Source organism: Gallinula chloropus, assembly GCF_964237585.1.
Source record: "Gallinula chloropus genome assembly, chromosome: 7".
NCBI lineage: Eukaryota > Metazoa > Chordata > Aves > Gruiformes > Rallidae > Gallinula > Gallinula chloropus.
The window spans coordinates 28,932,148-28,954,448 of NC_140092.1; the positions used below are offsets into that span (position 1 = coordinate 28,932,148).

Here is a 22,301-nt window from a genome sequence, read left to right on the forward strand (position 1 = left end):
TCCTGTTAGATCCGCTGTGAGCAACAAAGATTTGATGTCATGTAGCTATGCATGTCATGAAGCTTTTGTATAGTACAGAAGGAAGCACGAGGGCCTTTAGAGGCAGGAAAGCATCTGGAAGCCCTGAGGTATGTTTGCTGTTCAACAAAACCAAAAATTTGGTCATGTGAGGTCAGAGAGAAGCTAAACTCTTGTTCCTGTACTGACGAAAAGCCTCAATACAGATGACAAATCACCTCACAGCAACAGTGATGCCATCTTACTAATGCTTGGGACATGGGGGAGTCCTGCTCATTGTATGATACACTTGTAGGGTTTTCCCCCTTTCTGTTCTGCTCTGGTGGGGCAGAGCAGGGCTTGCAGAGTGCTCTCTTATTGAAAAGCAGGAGCTATTTAATCTGAAAGACCTATATATTTATCACAATAATCAAAGAACAGCTTTTAAACAATACTGGCTAAGATAGCTCTGTACAAATCTTTGACACACAGATCGTCTGCATACAACACTAAAGATTACAGAAGACGGGAGTGATCCATGTATTTTGTAATTCAGCTGGCAAAAGATGTTTATTACAAGCTTCACATCTCTTGGATATAAATTTCCAGGCAAAGCATCCACTCAGAGTAACAGGGCCTTATTAAAGCTTAACTTTTTCTCCAGTAGGTATAGACATATTTTTTTTTCTGTGATATCTGATGACCATTGGCAAACAACTAGGTTTTAAAAAATGTCTGAACTGTTTTAAACCCAACACCCAGTGAGATAGCACATCCTTCTGTAGAGAAGGAGACAGGCTTGGGACAGCACACAGGGAGTGACCCTTTGGAGGGGAAAATGGGAAAAGTCTTCCAGACTGTAGGACTGAACCTGAGATTTTGCAAGTTAGATCCACTGTGAGTAAATGTCTGAAACTTGTTGGCAAAATGAACGTAGGATTAACTTGGGCAGTGGGCAAGATACAAAAATTGCCATTAGTATCCACCTGCAAATAGTAACAGATAGGATTCCTGAGTACCACATAAAAACTGCGATGCAAAAGCAGGGAGACTGCTGTCTTTACTGCAGGATTGGATCTTACCACTAAACCGAGTGCCCTCCATACCTGCCCCTTCTTTGTATCCATCTGCAGCTTCTGCAGCAATTGATGGTGCAGTGGCTTGGGGGCTGGACTCAATGATGTCTTGGGGTCCCTTCCAACCCCTACAATTCTGTGATTCTGTGACTTCATTATGATTTCTGGCTGCTTCTACCTTCTGCATGCTTGACTTTCAGCCTCAAAAGACTGGTATTTTGCTTTTCCTCCATGACGGTGCTGGTGCAGGGTAAGGCCTCCGCATGGTGTAAGGATCCAGCCAGGCTGAGGGTGCTCCTGCTCCTCTCTGCCAGGACTCCCAGGGCTGCCTACACATTCACAGCAAACCGACCTGGGAAATGCTGGACATCAGGTCCAGATGACCTGGTCTCCTGCTGTGTTCAGATCAGAGGGCCTATGCTCTTGCTACTGTGCTTTCAGAGCCACGTAGGAAAAGATCTGAACGCTCTTGACACATGAACCACCTAAAATCTATGTCATAGAACTAGGGCCACCTGACCTTCAAATGAGGATCCCCACAAAGATGTAATATGATTGATATGACAGACATTAACTTTACACCTTTACCTAATTTGCCTTGTAATAGAAGGTTGGAAGAGACCTCAAAGATCATCTAGTTCCAGCGCCCTGCCACGGGCAGGGACACCCTCACTAGGCCGCTTCCTGTGCAGTAATTAAACCCTCCTGAGCTCGTTGTAATCACAACTTGCTCTACAACAGCTGTTACGCATTTATTTCCCCTCAAAACAGTCAACCTGTCGCAGCTGCACGGGCAGACGTGGTGAGGTATGGCAAACCGGTGCTCGTATCCGAGAAGAGGAGGGAGGGAGGCAGGACCAGCACGTGCTCTGGTCGCGTTTAGCGAAGCAGCGAAAGATGTAATTGGTTTAAACTTCATGTTTTTGGATAGAAGACGCATCCCCTCCGTATCCACAGAACTCAGCTATGGTGTATCCGTGTTTACCGGGGTGATCCTCGCCGGACATAGAGCAATACACACCTCCTGGAGTAGCTGGGATCGCTGCAGACACTTACGTGCTCTGTAGCAGAGAGCAGGAAGCGTGAAGCAGGGGCTATTCCTCGAAGCCCGAACCTATCCACAGAGACTCTTGTGTATGAACTTCCCCAAGCACTCAGAAGGCACGCAGCCGAGCCGCCGTGCCTCGGAAAGCTGCCGGAACAAGGCAGCCGCGGCGATGCCGGTGCGACCGGCTGCGGGGACAGCGCGTCTCCTACTTCATCCTTCGCTCGTTAATGCGATTTACAGCGCGCGGGCCGCGGCCGGGCTAATGAACCCGCCGGGGAAGTGGAGACAAGAGGGGGATAGGAGGCGGCAAGTGCACGTCGAGCACCAGAATGAGGGACCCACAGCGCTCTGGCGTAACGGGAATGTATCTGGCACCTAAATAAGCGCCCCCGACCTCCGCACAGGGTGTCGCTACGCAGGTGGCTGATGTCGGCAAGGCGCGATAGGGCAGACCCCTCTGGCTCGGCTGGTACCGGGCAGGCAAGCGCCTTCCACGGGACCACGAAGAACACGGGGCTGAGCTCCGGGGCGGAGGTGTACGGGAGGAAGGTGCGTGACACCGACCCGCCGCCTGCCCCGCGGTAACGGGCTGCGGGGTTCCAACGGCTGGCAGCCTCCCGCCCGCCCTCGCCGCCACAGGGAGACTCCGCCTCCCGACCCCCCTCCCCGGCCCGGCGGCGGTTCCCCGCTGACGCGGATGGTGGCGGGCGGGAGGGGGGAAGGTGCGTGTCCGTGTGTCCGTCTCCTCACGACCCCCCCGGCAGCCGCGGGCCCGCCAGCTCGCGCCCAGCGGCCGCCACCGCCAGCCTCGCGCCCGCCCTCCCGCGCGTCAAACGCCGGGCGTCACACGGATGTTGTAATGTACCGAAACAGCGCGCACGGCCCCGACGAGCCCCCCCCACCTTCCTGCCCGCGGGGGCCGCGCCGCCCGCCGGGACCGGCTCTTGGGGCCGCGCTCCCCGGCCCGCCCGTTGGCGGCAGCAAAGGCAGCGACGATGGCGGCAGCGTCGCTGTCCCGTCCCGTCCCGTCCCGTCTCGTCTCCCCGCCGCGACCCGGGTGGCCGCCGGAGCCTCCCCCTCGGCGTGGGGCTTCGGCGCGAAGCTTCAGCGCGGAGCGGGGGCAGCCGAAGCCGGCGGTGGCGGGGGTTTGGCGCTGCGGGCGGTCTGTCCGTCCGTCCGTCCGTCTGTCGGTCGGTTGGCGGCGCGGCGGCTGCGTGCCTATTCGGAGGTGCGTGGTAGCGATGGCGGCGGTGGGTGAGACTTTTCCTGTCAGCGGATCCGGCTGGTCCTGCCGGCGGGCGGTGGGGCTGCACCCCGCCCCGGCGCTGCGCCGAGCCGTGCCGGGCGGCGGGGAGCGGCGTGGCGCGCCATGGGGCTGCTGGAGCGCCTGCGGAAGGAGTGGTTCATCCTCGGCATCGTGCTGGTCATCGCGGTGGCGCGGCTGGAGCCCGCCGTCGGCGTCAAAGGGGGTGAGTCCGCTCGTCTGCCCCGCCGCGGGCTGGTTTGCCCCGGGAGCTCGGCGGGAGGCGCGGGACCGCGCGGGGAGCGCTGGCGGGGCCCCCCCGAGCCGCCCTCCGACAGCCCGAGGGGCCTCGGCGGGGTCCCGGCGGTACTTTGTCAACTCCCAGCGGTCGGGGCTGCCCCCTCCCTGCCCCCGTCCCCCTCCGCCCGGCGCCTTCCGACCGTACGGACCGGGCCTGGCGCTGCCCGGGTGGACCCCGGTGCCGGCGAGAGGAGCGGGCCGCCCCGGTGCTGGGGAGCGGAGGCAGGGGGGAGGGTCCACGGGCCTTTCCGCGGGTCCCCGGGCGGAGGGTGCCGGTCGCTTGGCTGCCGCGGGCGCCCAGACTCGCTGCGGTGCCCCCTCGGCCATCGGGGCGGCCGTGCGGAAAGTTTCGGAAGCGTGGCGTGCCGGGGGCGCGGGAGGCCGGGCTGCGGGCGGGGGGCACAGCCCAGCCCCCCGGGCCCTCCCGCGGCCCCGGCTGCCCCGGCTGCCCGCCTTCCCTGCTGGGTGAGGGGTCAGGTGTGCCACTCGGGTGCCCGAGACGTGTTCCAAGGTGTGTGTCCCTGTTAGTGTCTCGGCTAGGCGCGCTACCAGCTGCTTACACGGAGCCCTGCTCTTTGGGGGTTGGTCGCGATGAGAAGTGGGGAGCAACTTCGTTGGAACGTACCGCTGTTAAAAATAAACCCCCAGCAAACCCTCAGTGATAACTTCCCGAACTCTAGGGTGGGCATAAAGTCATTACGGTTCAGCGACGGGATGCCTGCCACCTGAGAGCTTCCCGAGAGAGAATTCCTAATGCACACGTTCTTAAGGCAAACTGTGCTGAAGTCTCGGGTGCTCTGGTTCACCCAGGTGATTCTGCTTTATATATAACAACACCCTTGTGTTGTAACGATGGGGCGTTGTTTGTTTTGTGGGGGTTTTTCCGACCCCTTTTATCTCCTGGTGAGGGAAAACGGTGAAAGTGATGCCTGTGCAAAATGGTGTCAGGTGCTCCCAGTAAACAAATGGGAAGAGAGATCTGTCCTTTCCTAAGCAGGAAGGTCTTGCCTGTGTCTTGTAGCAAGAGCTGGTAACGTACCCAGTGTTGTTTTAAAATAAACAGTGTACCTTTCAGTGTAACCAGCATCTTCTGGTTAGTTTCCATTGTAACTTTTGTTCCAGGTGTTCACAGTTTTCAAGAACGAGTTAAATTTTATAGGTTTTTTTTTTTTTCCCTGATTGATCTCTGAAGAATTAAGAAAAAGGGTGTAGAACACTTGACCAGAATTCCTTTAGTCATTATGGGAGGGAGGGAAGGAAGGATCTAGCTGTGTTTTTATATGTATAGATATTTTTTTAATATATATACACATATTTTTCCTTGACAGGGCTGAAGTTTGAGGATAGACAGCTTCTCACTGAGGAGCCAACCTTTCATCCCCCTGCTTAGGTTCTGGGGAAAATAAAAAAGAAAGTGATTTAAGTATATATGGCTCTGAACATTTGCCGAGGCAACTAAAGCTCTGGTACTTCATGGAGTTCAGAGTAGGCAAATTCCTGCTGTGCAAGGATCCCTTCTAACATCTGTGTGCTGTTTTGCATAGGTGAATAGGACCCACGTGGAGCTCCTTGCAGGATCCATGCTGTGTCTTCAGCAGACCTTTAAGACAACTTTAAATTGATAGTATCAAGTGGTTTGTCACTGTCTGGCTTGATTGTCATGCTAATTGTTAGCAGCGATGTGGGAGATCCTTTTAACTAGAGTGGGAGTTAATTTTTCCTTGGCTTACTTCCTGCATGGAAGCACTATGATGGAACACGTCATTTAGTTATCCTACTGCAAAGAGATGTCAAGTAGTGATGTGGTATTGTTCCTGAGACAACTTACTTGAAAAAAATCTCATAAGCATCGATTGAAACTTGTGAGCACATGTTCTCCAAAGTGGTATCCCTCTTCTGAAGCTATACAGTGTCAGTGCTTGTTTTAAAGTAAGAAAAAAAACAAAAAAAAAAGAAGAGAGGGTGGGACATATGAAAAAAAACCCCTTGATTTGTCACCTTCTAGCTGACAAAACCATGGGCTGGAATTTGCAGGGCGTTAGTGAATGGTATGGGTGGTCCAGCATCCATACCAGTGGAACCTTGTGCTGCAAAGAACAAAGATTTGTGCTGTTGCCACCTTCAGGGCATAAGCTGAGCCCTTCTCCTGTGCTTTCCTATTTGATGAATGAGTCTATTTAGTTCCTTTGTGAAAAGAGCTTTCCTGACCAGCATTTTGCACAAGGGATGAAGGGGATCTGTTCCGACCTGGAGTTCCCTGTGCTCCATGAGCATGGGGTTACTCCAGTGGTAGAGGTTTCTCCTGTGTAGAGGAGTTCAGGCAGTCCTGTCAAAAAACCCTCAAAAATAGGAAAACTGAGTCCTGGAAGAACCCCTGGCCTAGCCAGACTAACTCACTGCCTCTCTGCCCAGTGTGTATCTGCATGTGCATTTATGCTCTAATTTTCTAAAAGATTAGAAAAATTATGTAAATTCTATATACATTGTACAGTTTTCTGTATAACTATATATATATTTATGTAATTTTTCTGTGGGTTTTTTTCCCCTCCCCCTGACTATGCAGTTACCATACCACAATTTTGCAACTAGCCATGTGCTTTGTTGCAAACTTTAACCCTTGCATTCCCTGGCTTATTTTTACCTTATTCACATAGGTGGTTTGTTTAATTTATTTCTAATTTAACACACACACACACAGTTTTAGTGCCTCACCAACAGAGTCCTCTGTGAGAGCAGGATTTGTGTTTAAATGGCTTGAGATGCAAATCCAAGTAGACTCAGTGTAGGATCAAATCCCTCTGGTTTAAGGATCACTGACCTTGCTCCAGCGTGGCCATCAATGTATCATTCATCTGGCAGAGCAGAAAGGGTCTCCTCTTCTGGAGTGTTGGTTAAAGGCTTGCTTGTTTGCTACTGCAGTTCTGCTCATGGCAACTTACTCTCACTTGCAGAGTTAGGATATTACTTTGGTCCTAAGCAGACTGCTAGTATTTTCTTTCTGATATAATAACTGGTTGAATGCTTGTGGAAAAAAAATGAGTATATATGTTTTGTGCTTGGTGGGCTCTGAAGACAAAGTGTATTAAGAGAATTCATCATTTTTACAGGAGTGTAAAAAGTATTTTATTTTAATCTCCTTGGGGAAAAAATATATATATATATTTAAATATATATACAAATGTAAGCCTTTAATACAGCAGATCCCTTGGGGGTGCAGGCATCTGCCCTCGCTGATCTCACTGCAGCAGTGTGTCTGAAATGTCTTACTGTGGGGCTGGAACAAACCATTTTGCCCCAGCCCAGTTGTGGGGGGATAAAGCAGAGTTGTATAGCCCCAAGGAATTTGTTGCAAGGTGTGGTTTGGTTTCCTCTGTGCAGGCAGCCAGGCAGATGTGTGTGTTACTGGAGGAGAAGTGAGAGGTAGATGTGTGGATGACATTGGTGGCCCTGTGGAGGTAGCAGCTGATGTTTGTATTTGAGTGTATGGGTTGGATTTGCTGATGCTGTAGGAACACTTTGATGACAGAACTGTGAAAAATTCCCAGTTATGGCATTTTCAGAATTTCCCCATTAGCTTGCAGTGGCCTGTAATCACAGGAGCTGAATTTGTATGATATCACACTCACTCTCCACTCACTGGTTTGCTTTTGTTGGAAAATGAATAGCATGCTTTCTGTAACTTAAGAGAACCCCTTTCTTTTAATTTGAAACTCTAATGATTAGATTTTCTCCGGGTATTTTTTTAAGTATTCTCATTTACTTTGATGTGATGTATGCATATCATTACCTCTTTGACTATAGTTCACTTTGTTCTCTGTGTCTATATTTTTTAGGACCCTTGAAACCAGAAATTACCATAACTTACATTGCTGTTTCAGCTATATTCTTTAACAGTGGACTCTCCTTAAAAACTGAGGTACTGTAATTTCTCATTGCTTTATTCATGTTTTGCTGTAAAGTTTTGTGTTGCTCTTTGGAATGTTTAATTACTGTGTTGCTGTTGATGATGCTGGGAGAATGGCTAACGAGAAGATTAATATTAAACATTTATGGAATCACTCATAGATTCATAGCGTGCTTTGGGTTGGAAGGGACCTCAAAGATCATCTAGTTCCAACCCTCTGCCATGGGCAGGGACACTCTCACCAGCCCAGGGTGTCCAAAGCCCCATCCAACTTGGTCATGAACATTTCCAGGGATGGGGCTTCCACAGCTTCTCTGGGCACCCTGTTCCAGTGCCTCCCCACCCTCACAGTAAAGAATTTCTTCCTAGTATCTAACCTAACCCTGCCCTCTTTCAGCTTGAAGCCATCGCCCCTTGTCCTGTCCTTGCACTCCCTGATGAACAGCCCCTCTCCCACTTCCCTGTAGGACCCCTTTAAGTATTGGAACGCTGCAATTAGGTCCCCTCGGAGCCTTCTCCAGACTGAACAAGCCCAACTCTCCCAGCCTGTTTTCACAGGAGAGGTATTCCAGCCCTCTGATCATCTTTGTGTCCTCCTCTGGACTCACTCCAACAGCTCTGCATCTTTCCTGTACTGGGGACCCCAGAGCTGGATGCAGCACTGCAGGTGGGGTGTCACCAGAGCAGAGGGGCAGAATCATCTCCCTTGACTCACTGGCCACACTGTTCTTGATGCAGCCCAGGACTTGGTTGGCTTTCTGAGCTGCTAGCACACACTGTTGGCTCATGTTGAGCTTGTCATCAGTCAGCACCCCGAAGTCCTTCTCAGCACTGTTCTCAATCCGTTCTCTGCCCAGCCTGGAGTTGTGCTTGGTTTCAGAACATTCTTCATGAAGTCATGAACACGATGGAAAGGACAGTGTGAATAAATGTCAGATGTTGGGTTGCTTGGCTTTGCAGGGCTTTGGGCTGAGCACAATTTTGAGACTGAATCTGCATCCTGGATGTGTCCCAAACCCAAATCAGGGTGAGACCCAGGAGCACACTGCCATGTGCCCCCTGTCACCTTCTGCTCCTTGACTTCCCCCACTTGCCACTGATGCAAGCAAAGATGTGGTGGGTGTATGTTACCATGTTGGGCAGGTGCAGTACAGCAGCTAGCATCAATATAGAAGGGTTCCTCTGCGGATGCAAGGCCAATATATGGGTACAAAGTCTTGGCAATCTTCTCCCTGTGGGTTTTAGTTGTGGGCAGGTGGACTTGAAGTGCCTGCTGTGTACTACAGACACTGAGACCTGTTGCACATTTTGTGTTGCATGTTTTTTCCAAGTCTTAGAGTAAAAAGAGACAAAGGGGAGGAGGAGACATGGAGAAGGGAGATGATGGCTTGATGCCTAGAAAAGAAGGAGCAGCCAGAGTTGAAGTGAAACACTGCATGTGTCTGCCAGTCTAGTTTCTTGATTCCTTTTATATACTGTTGGCTGTGCTAACAGGCGATGTCATCTGTGTGTTGCACGATACTAATGCCTGAAAGAATCATCATGATGCTCAGTTATCTCCTGGACAAACTGGGGTTTGGAGGAACAGCATGCAGTCAGCAAAAAAACCCCTTCTACACCTGTATCATGGTTATAGTGCTGAAGTTTCAAAGGGAAGTGGTGTTTGAGCTGATGGCAGCCCTCTCCCGGTCTGCTGGCAGTGCTGGCTCTAGGGTCTGGGCCTCTGCTTTAGTGTAAGTGTGGTGAGTAACTTCAGTCTACTCTGCAGCAGCCATTTAGAACCTTGGGGTCTTATGGGGAAGCAGAAAGAGCCGTGTTACCTATTTGCCTGGGACAGTAATTAATCCTAATGGAAATCAGCAGCGAAGACGCACTTTCTTCCACAGAGAAGAGGACCTGAAACACAAAGCCTGAGTAGTACTAATGGAGTGGAGTTTTCTGCTTTCAGGGTTAGGAATCTTTGCATGCAGAGAAAAAGAAAAAAGTAAAACTTCTTTCCCTTTCACTAGTTTGTATCCCTGAAGCTTTATAATTGTGAAGCAGCTGTGAGTGAGAGTGAAACCAGTGGCACTGCCACACTTGATGAGATTCTCAATGCTAGTGTACATCTAACCTGAGTAACAGGTTCCTGGGCAGCGTGTCATGTCCTACTTTGAACTTGCATAACTTTTTTTATCTCTGGTTCTAAAAGCAGTATGTTGATGTAAATGACTCTCTTACAGGAGCTGATATTTATGTCCAGGTAGCTGATCTCAGATTGTTCTGGAAGAATCAGTGAGGACTGGTGCTATGCATCCAGCTCTATGTTCCATCAAGAATTTTTCTTTTCTGAATTTCTGCCATGGGGTTAGAAGATAAAGAGGAAGAAAACCCATTTTGCTCATTGTACCTTGTGCTGTTACTTTCAAAAATGTGTGTTAAAAAATTCTTTAAGTGTGGTAGGAGGCCAGGCCATGATTTTATTAAAATACTTTGGGGCATGTTTTAATTGTTTAGAGCACAATCTGAGGTTGGTATTACTAATCAGTTAACATATCTTGTTACTGGATTACAAAGTAAGGTTTCTGCTTTTGTCTTCACTGGCTTTTGACTTGTGCATTGGCTGTTGTACCTTGGATAAAATGTTAGATTGAAATTAGTGTTTGGGATGCTTTATGAAATGTTAAACAGCTGTGTAATTGTTAATTGAGGCCTTCTGATAAATCTGACAAGCAGCTGATGCTCTTTTAAGGTTACACTTCTGGTTTTATCTGCTGTGAAAGCACATGCTCAAGAAAATTTGCTCACATGTGTTCAGAAAGCATTTTACAAAATAATTGGCAGCATTCAGCAGAGCCTGCCTGTGCATGGCCTCCTTACATTTTCCAGGCTGGAGGCCACTGAGATCCTCTTACGTTTGTAGGAATAGTCTGTGTTCAGGAATGACAAGAACATTTGATTCCACCTTAATATAATGCTCTTTCAGTTTTCAGTGACTGGGTAGCTTGCTCTTTTAAAGCAAATACCTCCTGTAGGGCCCCTGAAATTAAATCACATACTTGAGTTATCCATTTCAATGAGGAATTTGGCAAGCCACTGAAAACACTGTTTGCTCTGTGTGCTTGTTTGCCCAGAGGAGCCTGGCTCTGGTCCTCTAAGCATGGCTGGATGGCAGCAGGGACCCACAGTGACTGAGTGAGGATAAACTCTGGGAAAGACAGTGTAACCTGTTGTACCTGGTGGGCTGAAACAGAGAAATAACCAGCAGCTTCCAGTCACTTTTGAGACTTCTGCTTTTTTTGGGATAAGCCCTTGTAGATTGCTTGAAAGGATGGAGGCTGTTTGCCCCTCAGTGATGCCTTGGTGCCTTCTGTGATGATACAGTCTAAGGAATAACTATTCTAAAAGGCTGTCCCAAGAGACTGTTTAAACACTGATAACTTAGATCTGCAAAGGCCACAGATAAACCATACCTTCGTGTGCTAGGTTGGCTGTGTTCTGTATTCCCTGGAAGCTCTAACCTTTCCCAAATGTTTTGCCTTAGTTTTTGCTTTTGAAAGCATCACACAGTTTTTTAGTGGGTTTGTGGTTTTTGTTTGGTTGGATTTTTTTTTTTCCAAATCATCTGTTTTTAAGGTATTTTTCCATTGCAAAATTATTAAATTAAAAAGGCAGCTCTGTATGTGTGATGGTGTCTGGGTTGGGATTTCCACTAGGAAACCTGGGCTAGAGGTGACTTGGCAGGATGTAAGGAGTTGGCAGCTTTGCTGAAAGAAGTCACTTGCTTTGATTGTTCTCAATTATACATTATTTACTTTTAAAATACATGCTATTATATAGGTATTTATATCTATTTTTATATATTTAAATATATATTTATAGATATCTATATAGATTTTTCTCTCTGCACAGGATGTGTTTCTCCTACTAGATGTTTTATTTCTGTATTCTTTTTGAGATAAGACGAAATAGTACTACAGTGAAGCTTTTTGTGCCATAGATACTGTGACAGGTTGTGTGAAGAAGGCCTGTTTTTTCCCTGCAGAGTGATACTAGCCTTCTTAAGAGCTTCCTTTATTTAAAAAATACCCCCACTGTTTCATTCAGTTAACCAAGCACTGAATGTAATGATATTTTCTTGGTAAAACTGCATCAAGATATCCATGTATTTTTTCTTTTTTGTGAAAGTTGGTTTTGTTTTTTTTTTCCTAACCTAAGTTTGGGAGATAATTTTATTAGCAGTAAAGTAACAGGGACAAAATACTGAATTGTTCATGCTTCTGGATGTATAATTACATCAGGGTGTGTTTGGATGGTCAAAAAACCCAATATTTGATTGTGTTTCATAAAAGTTCATCTGTTTAGAAGCTGAGGGTGGCATTGGAATATCAGCTCCTGCATTATTGTACACTTTTTTTAGTGTCACTACTATTTTTTAATCTATCTGGAGTGTTGGATAGCTGGAGAATCCTAGCAAGTTAGATTTTTGTATAGAAGTACTATAAGCTCCTTGCCTGTTGCACTGTTTGCTTGAAAAGAGCACAAGTTATTTTTAGAGAGAGATAAAGGAGTTTTTCTTTTCAGCCCATGAGAGTTGAGCTGAAATGTGCCAGGCTTTTTCCTTGTACTCCAAGACTGTGCAAAAGATCCTTTGCAGTGCCTAAAAAGGCAAACAGAGACGCATAGAGCTCACTGAAGAGTTTATTACATAAGGATACTTGATCACCTCTCTGGAGTGCTCCTTATACTATATAAAATTAATTTTTTTCTCAGTATCCAGCAGTGTTTTGCACTTTATTTTTCTGAATTTTATGGCTTGACTGCTATTAGCTTGTTATGGTCTTGGTATAATTTTTTGCTATTCTTCATCAGCCTAATTTTTTTTTTAATTATTCTATACATTTCCTACCTGTTGATACAATAAATAATAAAAATCTGCTATGGATTACTTTTGCTTTTTATGTTTGTCAGTCTTTCCTTAAAAAAAAAAACACCCAAACAAACCCATACCACAAAGGATGGCTGTAATGTGGACATCCCTTTCTCATAGTATATATGGGAATCATGGTTTGTGGCTCTGGTTAGATGAAAGAAACCTGAAATCACATAGATGCTACAAGTTTCCTCTTATATCAGCAGTCAATAAAGTAAACAGGCCGTCAGTGTAGTTAACACAGGTTTTGAAGCAGTGACAAAGTGCTGCCTGCTGGAAAGGTGCTGTTATGAGAGCTATGCTGTTATTGAAGTGGTGGACAATTCTTTTGGAAAAATGCCCAGGAGCAGACAGAGCTTTTATGTTGTCTGGATATACTTCATTATTAAAGAGGAGATCAGGTGATCCCTAAAGGTGCCTTTTTGACATGCACTCTCTTTTGTATTATAAAGATGATGCTAGTTTTAAAAGCACAAACGTGGTCTTACTTCAGCTGTTATGACTGCAACTTCCTCTCTTCTTTTTCTTTTGCAGGAGCTGACAAGTGCTTTGATGCATGTGAAACTACACCTTTTTGTCCAGATTTTTACACTTGTGTTCTTCCCAACAGCAATATGGCTCTTTCTTCAGCTATTATCAATCACACCTATAAATGAATGGCTTTTAAAAGGGTATGTTTAAGCATAATGGAGTGACTTATATTTGTAGCTGTCTTCTTAAAGGGCTGCTTATCCTGCAGTGGGTGTTTTAAGACTTATATTGTGAACAGATTTTGCTGGTTGTTTTTATGCTCCAGCAATTTGCTGTTAAAAACACAGCACATGCATGAGATTATCTTTTCAGGAACCTGGTCTCACTTTTAGGAAGTCTGGGTAGTTAGTTTTATGTGTAGGGAGGGTGCAACAGGTTAGTTTTCTCTCAGGAAACACTGTTGAAGTGCTCTGCTGGGTCTCAAGGAAGATGGAGAGGAAAGGAAAGAAATGGTGAAGGAAGAACATAAGTCAGTGAATAAATACTGAGTATGTCACATGCTGGTGTTCTGGTCTGTATTGAGCATCTCTTGCATGTGTCCAGATGGGGTTGAGTATCTGGTCCTAGCTAAATCATGTGAGGGAAAGGGAGCAGGAGGGAGGGAAGAGAGCTAAGTTTTGTAGGAGAACTTTGAGATGAGCAGAAGCTAAGTTGCCATGAAACCTATGTGTGCTGTGCCAGTGTGTGCTTCCCAAGCTGTTTGGATGGTGCAGTAGTGATAGAAGTTACGAAAAATCAAAAAAATAGAAAGCTTTTTTCAGAATCAAACACTATGTAGCTATACTGGAATGTCTGAATGATAAAAAATCAACTATTTTAGAAAACTACTTAAAGAATCCCCATTGTTTCTTAATTCTTGGTGAAACATTGCCTGGGGAGAGTTCCCTGCCTTAAAAGTTTAATGATAAAGCTGCTCATGTTTATGTTTTAACAAGTCCTGAACCTAAAAGAGCATTTTGTTTTAAGAGGCTTCTCCAGGTGCTCCACCAAGTGTGAAGTGTTCTAAGTGATACTGGGAAGGTGAAATTGAGATAATGTCATTTAAAAGTTAATATGGTTTTGCTCAATGATGTTAGTACATCAAGGAAATAACAAGGTTGCTCTGTGATGTCTGTTTGCATTTGGCTATTCATAGTAAAGGTTAGACTTCACAGGGATTCAGTGTGAAAGAATTTCCTCATCTAGAATAGAGACATTTTCTACAGTGAGCCAAAATTCCCTCCTAATCCATGGGAGGGATTGAAGTGTAAGGTGCAAGAAACTTTTGGGGTTTGCTCCTTCTGGCACTTCTTAACCCTTCTTTCCTGTGCCTCGTGTAACACTTTGGCCCTTAGTATTTAAGGGACATGGTCTGTTAGGTGCACAAGTATGAGTGTGTATGCACATAGTTTCAAAGGTGTAAAGCTACATATATATATATGGGCTTCTTTTTTTGCTTGTTTCTAAGAGTGCTGACTGGATGAATGCTGCTGTCAAGGACATGCTGGGAGCAGCAGCCATTGTGTGGCTCTGAAGGCATCCACTGCCAAGGGAGCCTGGTGAGAGCTGTACCTGCAGTGCTGTGTGGGTGCAGAAGATACTGAGCTCTGTCCTAGGCATTGGAATACCAGGGCAGTGCATTTTAAAGCAAGCACTTGCATGGCCCTATGTGGGCATGTGAAAGGAGAGTGAGGAGTGGGTGTGAGGAGCTGCCTGTGCTTTGGCAGCTTGGTGTAACCAGAAGGTCATCCTAATACCCCACAGCTGTAGCTTTTATCCCCTAGAAACTGAAGTGCCCTAATGAAAATGTGGGGGGAGCAAGACAGGCTTTGGCAAATCTATCTCTTCATCATGTGTGTTTAGCAGAGCTTGTAGCAGGGAGCTGGTTGATGGTCCTCACAAGGGCCTGGAAAAGCAGGCACATGGTCCCAAGGGCGTGCCGTGCCGGTTGGCAGGGTGGCTCCCCGCCACTCCCTACACAGGGTTATGGCTAAAGGCTACAGTCAAGTCCGTGGTTAATTTCTCACCTTGCTTCAGACTGGTAGATCCTCCCATCCTCTCTAATGGTCTGTTTTGCTATGAATGCTATTTGGGTGGCAGGTTCAGATAGTATGTACTTTTCATCTGTCTTTCTAGGTGTTTTGTTTGGTTTATTTTTCCCCTTTCTATATGGGATGATGTTAGGAGGTTTGTTTTGCAATTATTTTCCATGTGTTAAATAGAACAGGAACTGACATCATCCCAAGCATCTTTTAAGTTGGTTTTTTTGTTAGTTGAATAGGTTTTGCATTGGCAGGATCCCTTTGAAAAGGGACATGAGGCAATTTACTAATATTTGCACAGATTCACCTTTTCTGCTACTCCTAGCATATACCATTTACAGCACAGGGAGCCAGGCAGGAGGTGCAAAGGCATGGTACAAGATAGGGCTTTGCTAGTTCCATGTCTGAAGTATGTGACTTTAGACCCTGCTACTCAGTTGTCTGTAGTGTGTTAGCAGGACAGGTATTACTTCTCTCCCCTCAGCAAGTGTTTGGGCTCCTGATGTTAGCACTGAATAGTATGGCCTGAACCAGTGGAGCGTTTCAGCTGGTTGCTATCTATAGTCATCTGTTAGCCATCAGAGGAGTTTGTTTGTGTATTGTTAGTGGTTACAAAGCAAGAAGAAACAAGCTGACAACTGTAAGTGTCAATGTATCACACTAAAATAATCCCATTTAGTGTGTATCAGGTTTTTTGTAGATTAATATTTTCATGTGAAGACTATTTAAAAGCACAGCTTGATGGTGGTTTTTCTTACTTTTAAAATTCCTAATGTATTGTTTTTAAATTTGAGAGGGCTCACAGAGTTTGTGTTATTAAACCTTTGTCTCATAGCGTGGAAAATCCTGGCCAGCTGAGATGAATGCCCTTGCAAACATTTTATGCTTCTCTGGATAACTTTGAACTTAATCCACCTCTTATTAGTGCAGGTGAGAAGTTCAAGGAGCTGACTGCCAAGAGACCCCATAGAAGAGAGATAACTATCACAACCTATGTAGGGGATGGACATCAGAATTGTTGTGTGTTTGTCTGCTGTGTATTTTCATATATATTTCCAAACTTTACATGCCATTTCTTTTTCCTGTATTTCTTTTCTTTTCAATACCAGCTTCTAAGTGCTGACAACTCTCTCCTTCCATAGCTTACTTCACTGTAAGCTAAAGGCACATGTACTTCAGAGGTGGTGGCTGGTGCTTTGTGATTGGATTTATATAATGCTTACCTTGGCTTTCTCTTTCCTTTTCCACAGTGTCTGTAGCTGACAAACTGAATGCTGTCATTGTCATTTATCTGTTATTTGTATTTAAGCTTTTTGTGTCTTTGCAGCGTTATCAGTTGCACTGCAATGTGCTCCCTGTTGTTTGGATTTAATACTTTATTCACTTCAGCTTTTTGACACTCTGTTTCTCAGGGATGGACTAACACAGCCACACATGCAAAAAAGTTCACTGCTAGAAAGTGGATCTGAACTAGAATACTGTCTCAGACTCCAATACTTGAAAACATATAGAGATACCATGTGTTTGGGGGTTCTGCAGGCTGCTTTATTTCATGCCTTACTGCTCCTTCTAAGTTAAAACAGGTTTTCTTCAGAGGGGCTATTTTACTTAGTCCCTGATGTGATTGTAAACTATTGTGGTATGTTCTCGTTTCTAAATACACATTTGCTACCAATAATTTCTGTAATAACCACTTTTTGTGGACTCTCTTTGAAAACAAAAAAGCTCACCATTTCTTCTTAACTTGTAACGACATTTACTGTGTATGTCAATGACTTTGCTGCACAATGGAAAAAATGACAGATAATAATAATGGATTTTAGACTTATGAAATGCAGGAGAAGGATTTTGGTGTGTTGATTAACAGAAGTCAGGTGATTTTACCAAGAAGTGAAAGCATGCATAAAAATTAAGCATTTTATGGTCTTCTAATGTTCAGGAAATAAAGATGTTTACTGCTTAGTGGAAGAGTAAAAAGAATCATACTCAGTATTTCAGGTTCCCGTTATACTTTTTTCTTTTTTTCAACCCCTCTATATATAAAATAAAATAGTAATTAAGCTTTTTACCACTTTGTCTTAAATCTTTTTCCAAATAGCTACAGGTATCTCAAAATACACTACAAACTTTACTTAATCAGGCCACTTTACACAGTTATTTTTGTGATAGATGGGAAGATATCTTTGTGGAGGATAGTTACAGTACTACAGATGGGGTAGTTAGGTTAAGTGTTTGGGATTTTAAATAGTGACATAACTCTTCCCAGTTGGTAAGAGATGGCATAGAAGCCCTGCCAGCTGGTGCACGGCTGTGACACAAACTGGGTTGTGCAGGTGATAAGGTGATTGTTTCTGCTCAGCTATTTGGTATTTTAAGGTTTTAGGTTGTATAGTGTTTATATTGCATGAAGAACATAATGTTTCTTTTTGTTGTTTTCAGCTTGCAGACAGTAGGCTGCATGCCACCCCCTGTGTCTTCTGCTGTGATTTTAACCAAAGCTGTTGGTGGAAATGAGGTAAGTTTTCATTTTGTTCTTGAATGCTTTTTTTAAAACAGAAGGTCAAACAAATATTTATGATTAAGTTCGTGTGGCAAAACACTGGCTCTGATGTGATGCTATTGTGTGGTTTGTAAAAACTTTTAGAATTAAAGCTTGTGTTGGTGTGGAACAAGGGGAATAGCTTTATCTGCTGGCAATGTTCAAACTGAAAGAAGCTCAGTTTTCTGATGTGCTAGAAAAATTTCTGATAGAAATTGGCATTAGGAGATTTCTACTTGTTGCTGCACTGTAATTCCTAACCATATAATGTTAGTGTACTGTGTACTGGTTATCTCATACACCATTAGCTTTGTGGTGTAGAACTGCTGTTGCAGTGATTGATTGGATGATCTTTTGTATTAAGAGGCCCTATAGTAGTAGCTCCTCAAGCTTGAAGCTGCAATTGTAGCAAGTGATGATGGAGACACAAAAAATCATTTAAACCTTATATTATTATTATTAGTGACTGCATGAAATGAAAATTCTGGGAATATGGATTCTTTGGCAGTGGTGCAATGTAATAAGAAATGGTGGTATTGAAGTTGTTTGTGCAAACCCAGTTGGGTTACATTCTATTTCTGCCTTAAAAGGGCAAATGCTGGTGTAATTGCAGACTCGAATCACAAAATGCTTGCTGTTTTCAGGAAGACCAGGTAGATGGCATTTAGGAAATTAATCCAGGTGTGCTAATGAATGAGGTTGTTTCCTTTATATCTGCTTCTTCATGATTGCTGAAGGTGAATGAGACCTAGTAGGTGAGGAAGGGGAGGGGATAACACTAAAAGAAACTGTGTTTAAAGCTGGGGCTGCTGGGGTGCTGTTTTGGGAGGGTTAGAGCCAAATCCTAGTTCAGCTGTAGAGCTCCTGCATGAGCTTGGGTGAGTCACTTCAATCACATTTTTTAAATATGGCCATTAGTTGTGTACTTCTAATTTTCTGAGTTCAGACTCCTGGGACTGATTAATGTCAGCTTTGAAAACACATGATAGCACTGAAATAGATTGAAGTTGTACTTTGTACTGACAAAGTGCTGTTTAATTGCTCTATCCTCTGAAGACAGACCCAAAGCATCTCAAGTCAGGCATCTCTAATTACGGGCAATCCTGACACACATCACTGTCTCCCAGTTTGCTACCTGAAAACAGGAATCATAAAATTGTCTGGTGGAGGTGCTGTGGAGTAATTAGTATAAGGGAAATAATTCAGTATAAGGTACATAATAGTGATCGACAGAGAAATGGGAAGTTTTCTCTCTGATTTTAGATGTAGGTGCTCTGTATTACACAGGGATGCCACGCAGTGAAGGGTGAAAATGAAGTGAAATATTGAATGAGTGCTCATTCAGCATTAGCACTGTCTGGCCTATCCTTAGAGAAGGAAAAGATCCTCTGGAAATAAGTCAGGTGTGATTGGTTGGTCGAAGGTAGTATCATACAGCATTTGTGTGCTGGGGTGAGAGGGGTATTTCAGTTTCTAGACTGTTAGAGTTCACCTTTCTATGGTAGTATTCTTTTGGGGTGGTGGTTGCGTGTATGTTATGTCAGCTGAAAAACAGAATCTTGTGAGGAATGAAAAATGTGAGGCTTGGAAGGAATTGTATAAATCACTGACAAAGTAAGCTTGAGCTTCTAATTCTTCTGTACCAAGCTGGTGTTGGCAGAATGTAAAAATGCATGCCTTGTTAGTGATTTTTACAGATAGTTGTGGACAGCAGAGACAACATGGATTGAGAACTGGGTCCTCAGTCAGGCTCTAGGAAGGTATGCACAAGCAAAACACTTGTTAAACAAACTCGATGCAGGCAAAATCTGTGGCAAATTTACAGCCAAACTTAAAGTTTCTAATGCAAATGTATTTTTGGAAGTTGATAGGTCTCTGTCATTCGGACTATTGTTAATTTTTCATCTAAAGAACAACAAGTCACATCTCTCATGCTAGGGGAGAAGACCCTCTTGTGTCTCTCTTTGCCACATTTCCCTTAAAAGTTGTTATTGATGTATTTCTTTTTCTGACAATGAGCAGCACAATGCAATTTTTTCCCCTTTTTCATTTGAATCCATTCTGATATACAAAGAATTTAAACCTGGGAGTCAACTGGAAATAGAAATGATTGTTCTGTGAGAGCATTTGTTCATCACAATGTCTCTTAAACTGCTTTTGCCTCATCAAGCGTGTATCCCTTACCCAGAGAAATTGATTTGTCTGAGGGTGTATCTACTCTGTATAATGTAATATGAAGATAAATGAGCTTGCTCAGAAGCAATCTAGTGAGTGAGCTCCACATGAGCTAATTAGTCTGAGAATGTCCTGCTGCTGAGGAGTACAGGCACACCTTCAGTAAGTGCTCTGAAGACCTCTTTGGATTTCTCGAAGCACAACACATACTGACTGTGGGAGTTGAGTGTGTTATGACACTGTAGAGGGCTTTGGGTTTTTCTTTATCTGTGTAGTAGTGACTGTTGAATATCACTTTGGACTTTGGTTGTTCTCAAAGAAGTATCAGGCATTGTGGCATGGTAGAAGTAGTGCTCACCTGGGGCTGAGGAGAGGTGGATTCTGTTACCTCTTTCTGTTTTACCAGACAGGTTATTGTGCCCCTGGGGTTAGCAGTAATAGGTAGGGGCAACTTTGTGAAGTGTTTGAAGGTCAGTGCTGAAAAGCCTTGTGTAAAAGCTATGTTTTATTGTACTGGGGCAGGGTGCATCAAGTATTTGGTGAAGTGTGTGGAAAAAGAGTCTACATCATTAAAAACTGCTTGGATAGGGGATTTTCCTGCTTATCATTGGGAAAATTCAGTTGTGAGATGATACAAGGAAGATGTTTTTATTAGTCTTACAATGTTTTGGGAGTTTTTGAATTGCTACATGCCTGAGGACACAAAGTGTTTTGCTTTTGTTGGCTAGGGAAGATGTGGTCACCAAAGCTGATACTAAGAATTCTGATTAAACTGTGTCCATTGTTGAAAAAGTGGATGTTCTGGGATTTAAAGTGCAAACGCAGGTGAGCTAGACCACTGTCAGTGGTCATCACCACTGGCAAAAAAGGAAGGATCACCATGCGAAATCAGTCTAATTTTTAATTTGGTGGTATTTTCTCAGCTACTTGGTTGTTTCTGTCAACAGTAACGTGTAGGATTTGTGAAGAGGACAGCCCATGTAGCTAAAAAACTGTCATGAAAATCAGAAGGTCTTGCTTTTGTTCTTGGCTTTTGTGAAGCCATGAAGGACCAGGATTTTAATGACATTGTTGTGTCTGAAAGCACAGCAGACATTTTTGTGTTGTGGGTTCCTCCCCCCCCCGCCCCAAAGTCTTGTAGTTTTTCAATGAAATTATAAACCCCATTTCTCCCAAAGCCTGCTTCTAACTATCCATTTCTGCAAGAGAGAGACAAATAAATATGTCAGCATTTCAAGGTGCTGTAAAGACAAACCTATTAAAAGCTCCAAAGTGCTGTAGAGATGCCAGATATTGCTACAAAGTATTCAGACAGCAAATGTCATGCTCTCCTTAAGAATCAAAGTAATGAAGAAAAGAGATTGGAAATTAGATCTATAAGTCTATTATCAGTTTGGGAGAAAAAAACAATTTGCAGTGACTTTTATGGCAGCTTAATGACATGTTTTTGAAATGTGTAACATAACAAGCAAGAGCTGTGATGGAATTGTACAGATAAATCGTGGCAGACAGTTCATTTTATTGAAGCATACTTTGGCTATTTTGCTATCTCATACACAACAAAACCATTGAGGTTTATTTTGTTCAGTTAAGCTGTAGCTCTTACAAAATCTTTTAATCAAGGTGCTGTTTGATGATTTTTTTTTTCCCTGTGACTTTCATGTGGATCTGCTGTGCCTCTTGTAAAACAAGCTTTGCATGTGCAAGACAAGATTCTGAAATGTAAGATAGACTACAAAGAAGAAAGCTAGAAAGGTATTTATGAAATAAGTTGTAAAGTAAATGAAGGGTTCTAGTACTGATTTTTAGATTTTTTTTGGGTTTTTTTTGAAGCAGATGCAGAACACAATCTAAGTTTGCAAGGTCCACAGCTAGGCTTTCTGGAAAGGAATCAAAGGAGACCAGTAACATTTTGCCAAGCAATTATATGCAGTGATTTTAAGTGATATTTTAAAATAAAGACTGCATGAGTACTTACTGAGAAAGGAACACTGGAAAATTCTTCAGAGAGTGTGGTTGTTTGGGTTTTTTTTACGTAAAAATAAGAGTGAACCCTAGCACTGCTGTAAAGCTGCAGGAAAGATATTGATTTCTCTAAAAATATCTGAAGTTCTTTGAACTGTGTATACATGTACATTTACCTTTAAAAAACCCCAACAAACTAACAAAATAAACTGAATACAAAGAAGTAGAAGCGCTAATGGTTCGTGGTTCATACACTGATGCACCAGTGTACCCAGAGTGTTTACCCTTGGAAAGTAACACATAAGCATTATGAAATAAAATTGTATAAGATCTTCAAATAAACTATATATGTGTCATGTTGCTTACTTGTCTCCTATAATAGAGAGGTTTTTCTCTAAATACAAGTCTAAATTTTCAGTAATGTTGTCTAAAACTTGATTTCCAATTTGCACTTAAAATATTCATACTGTTACATTTTGTCTATGAGAGGATAAATAATTTCATTCTATTGTTTTTAAATTTGATGCTGTAAAAGGGGAACATCTATAATGCAATTTTTTATTATTTCCTAAGTAATGAATTTTGTCTGC

The 22,301-nt window shown here is 43.8% G+C and overlaps 1 protein-coding gene across 1 annotated transcript in view; it reads left to right on the top strand.

Annotated features, from left to right (window-relative positions):
• Window positions 1–3,490: 3,490 nt before the first annotated feature.
• The window catches only part of SLC10A7 (solute carrier family 10 member 7), a gene marked incomplete at both ends in the record, with an annotated part of 124,456 nt that continues 105,645 nt past the window's right edge, over window positions 3,491–22,301 (top strand). The window contains 4 exons of the mRNA XM_084266942.1: window positions 3,491–3,590; window positions 7,498–7,580; window positions 13,015–13,151; window positions 17,472–17,547. Of these exons, the coding sequence (XP_084123068.1) occupies window positions 3,491–3,590; window positions 7,498–7,580; window positions 13,015–13,151; window positions 17,472–17,547 (396 nt within the window). The remainder of the gene's footprint in view (window positions 3,591–7,497; window positions 7,581–13,014; window positions 13,152–17,471; window positions 17,548–22,301) is intronic.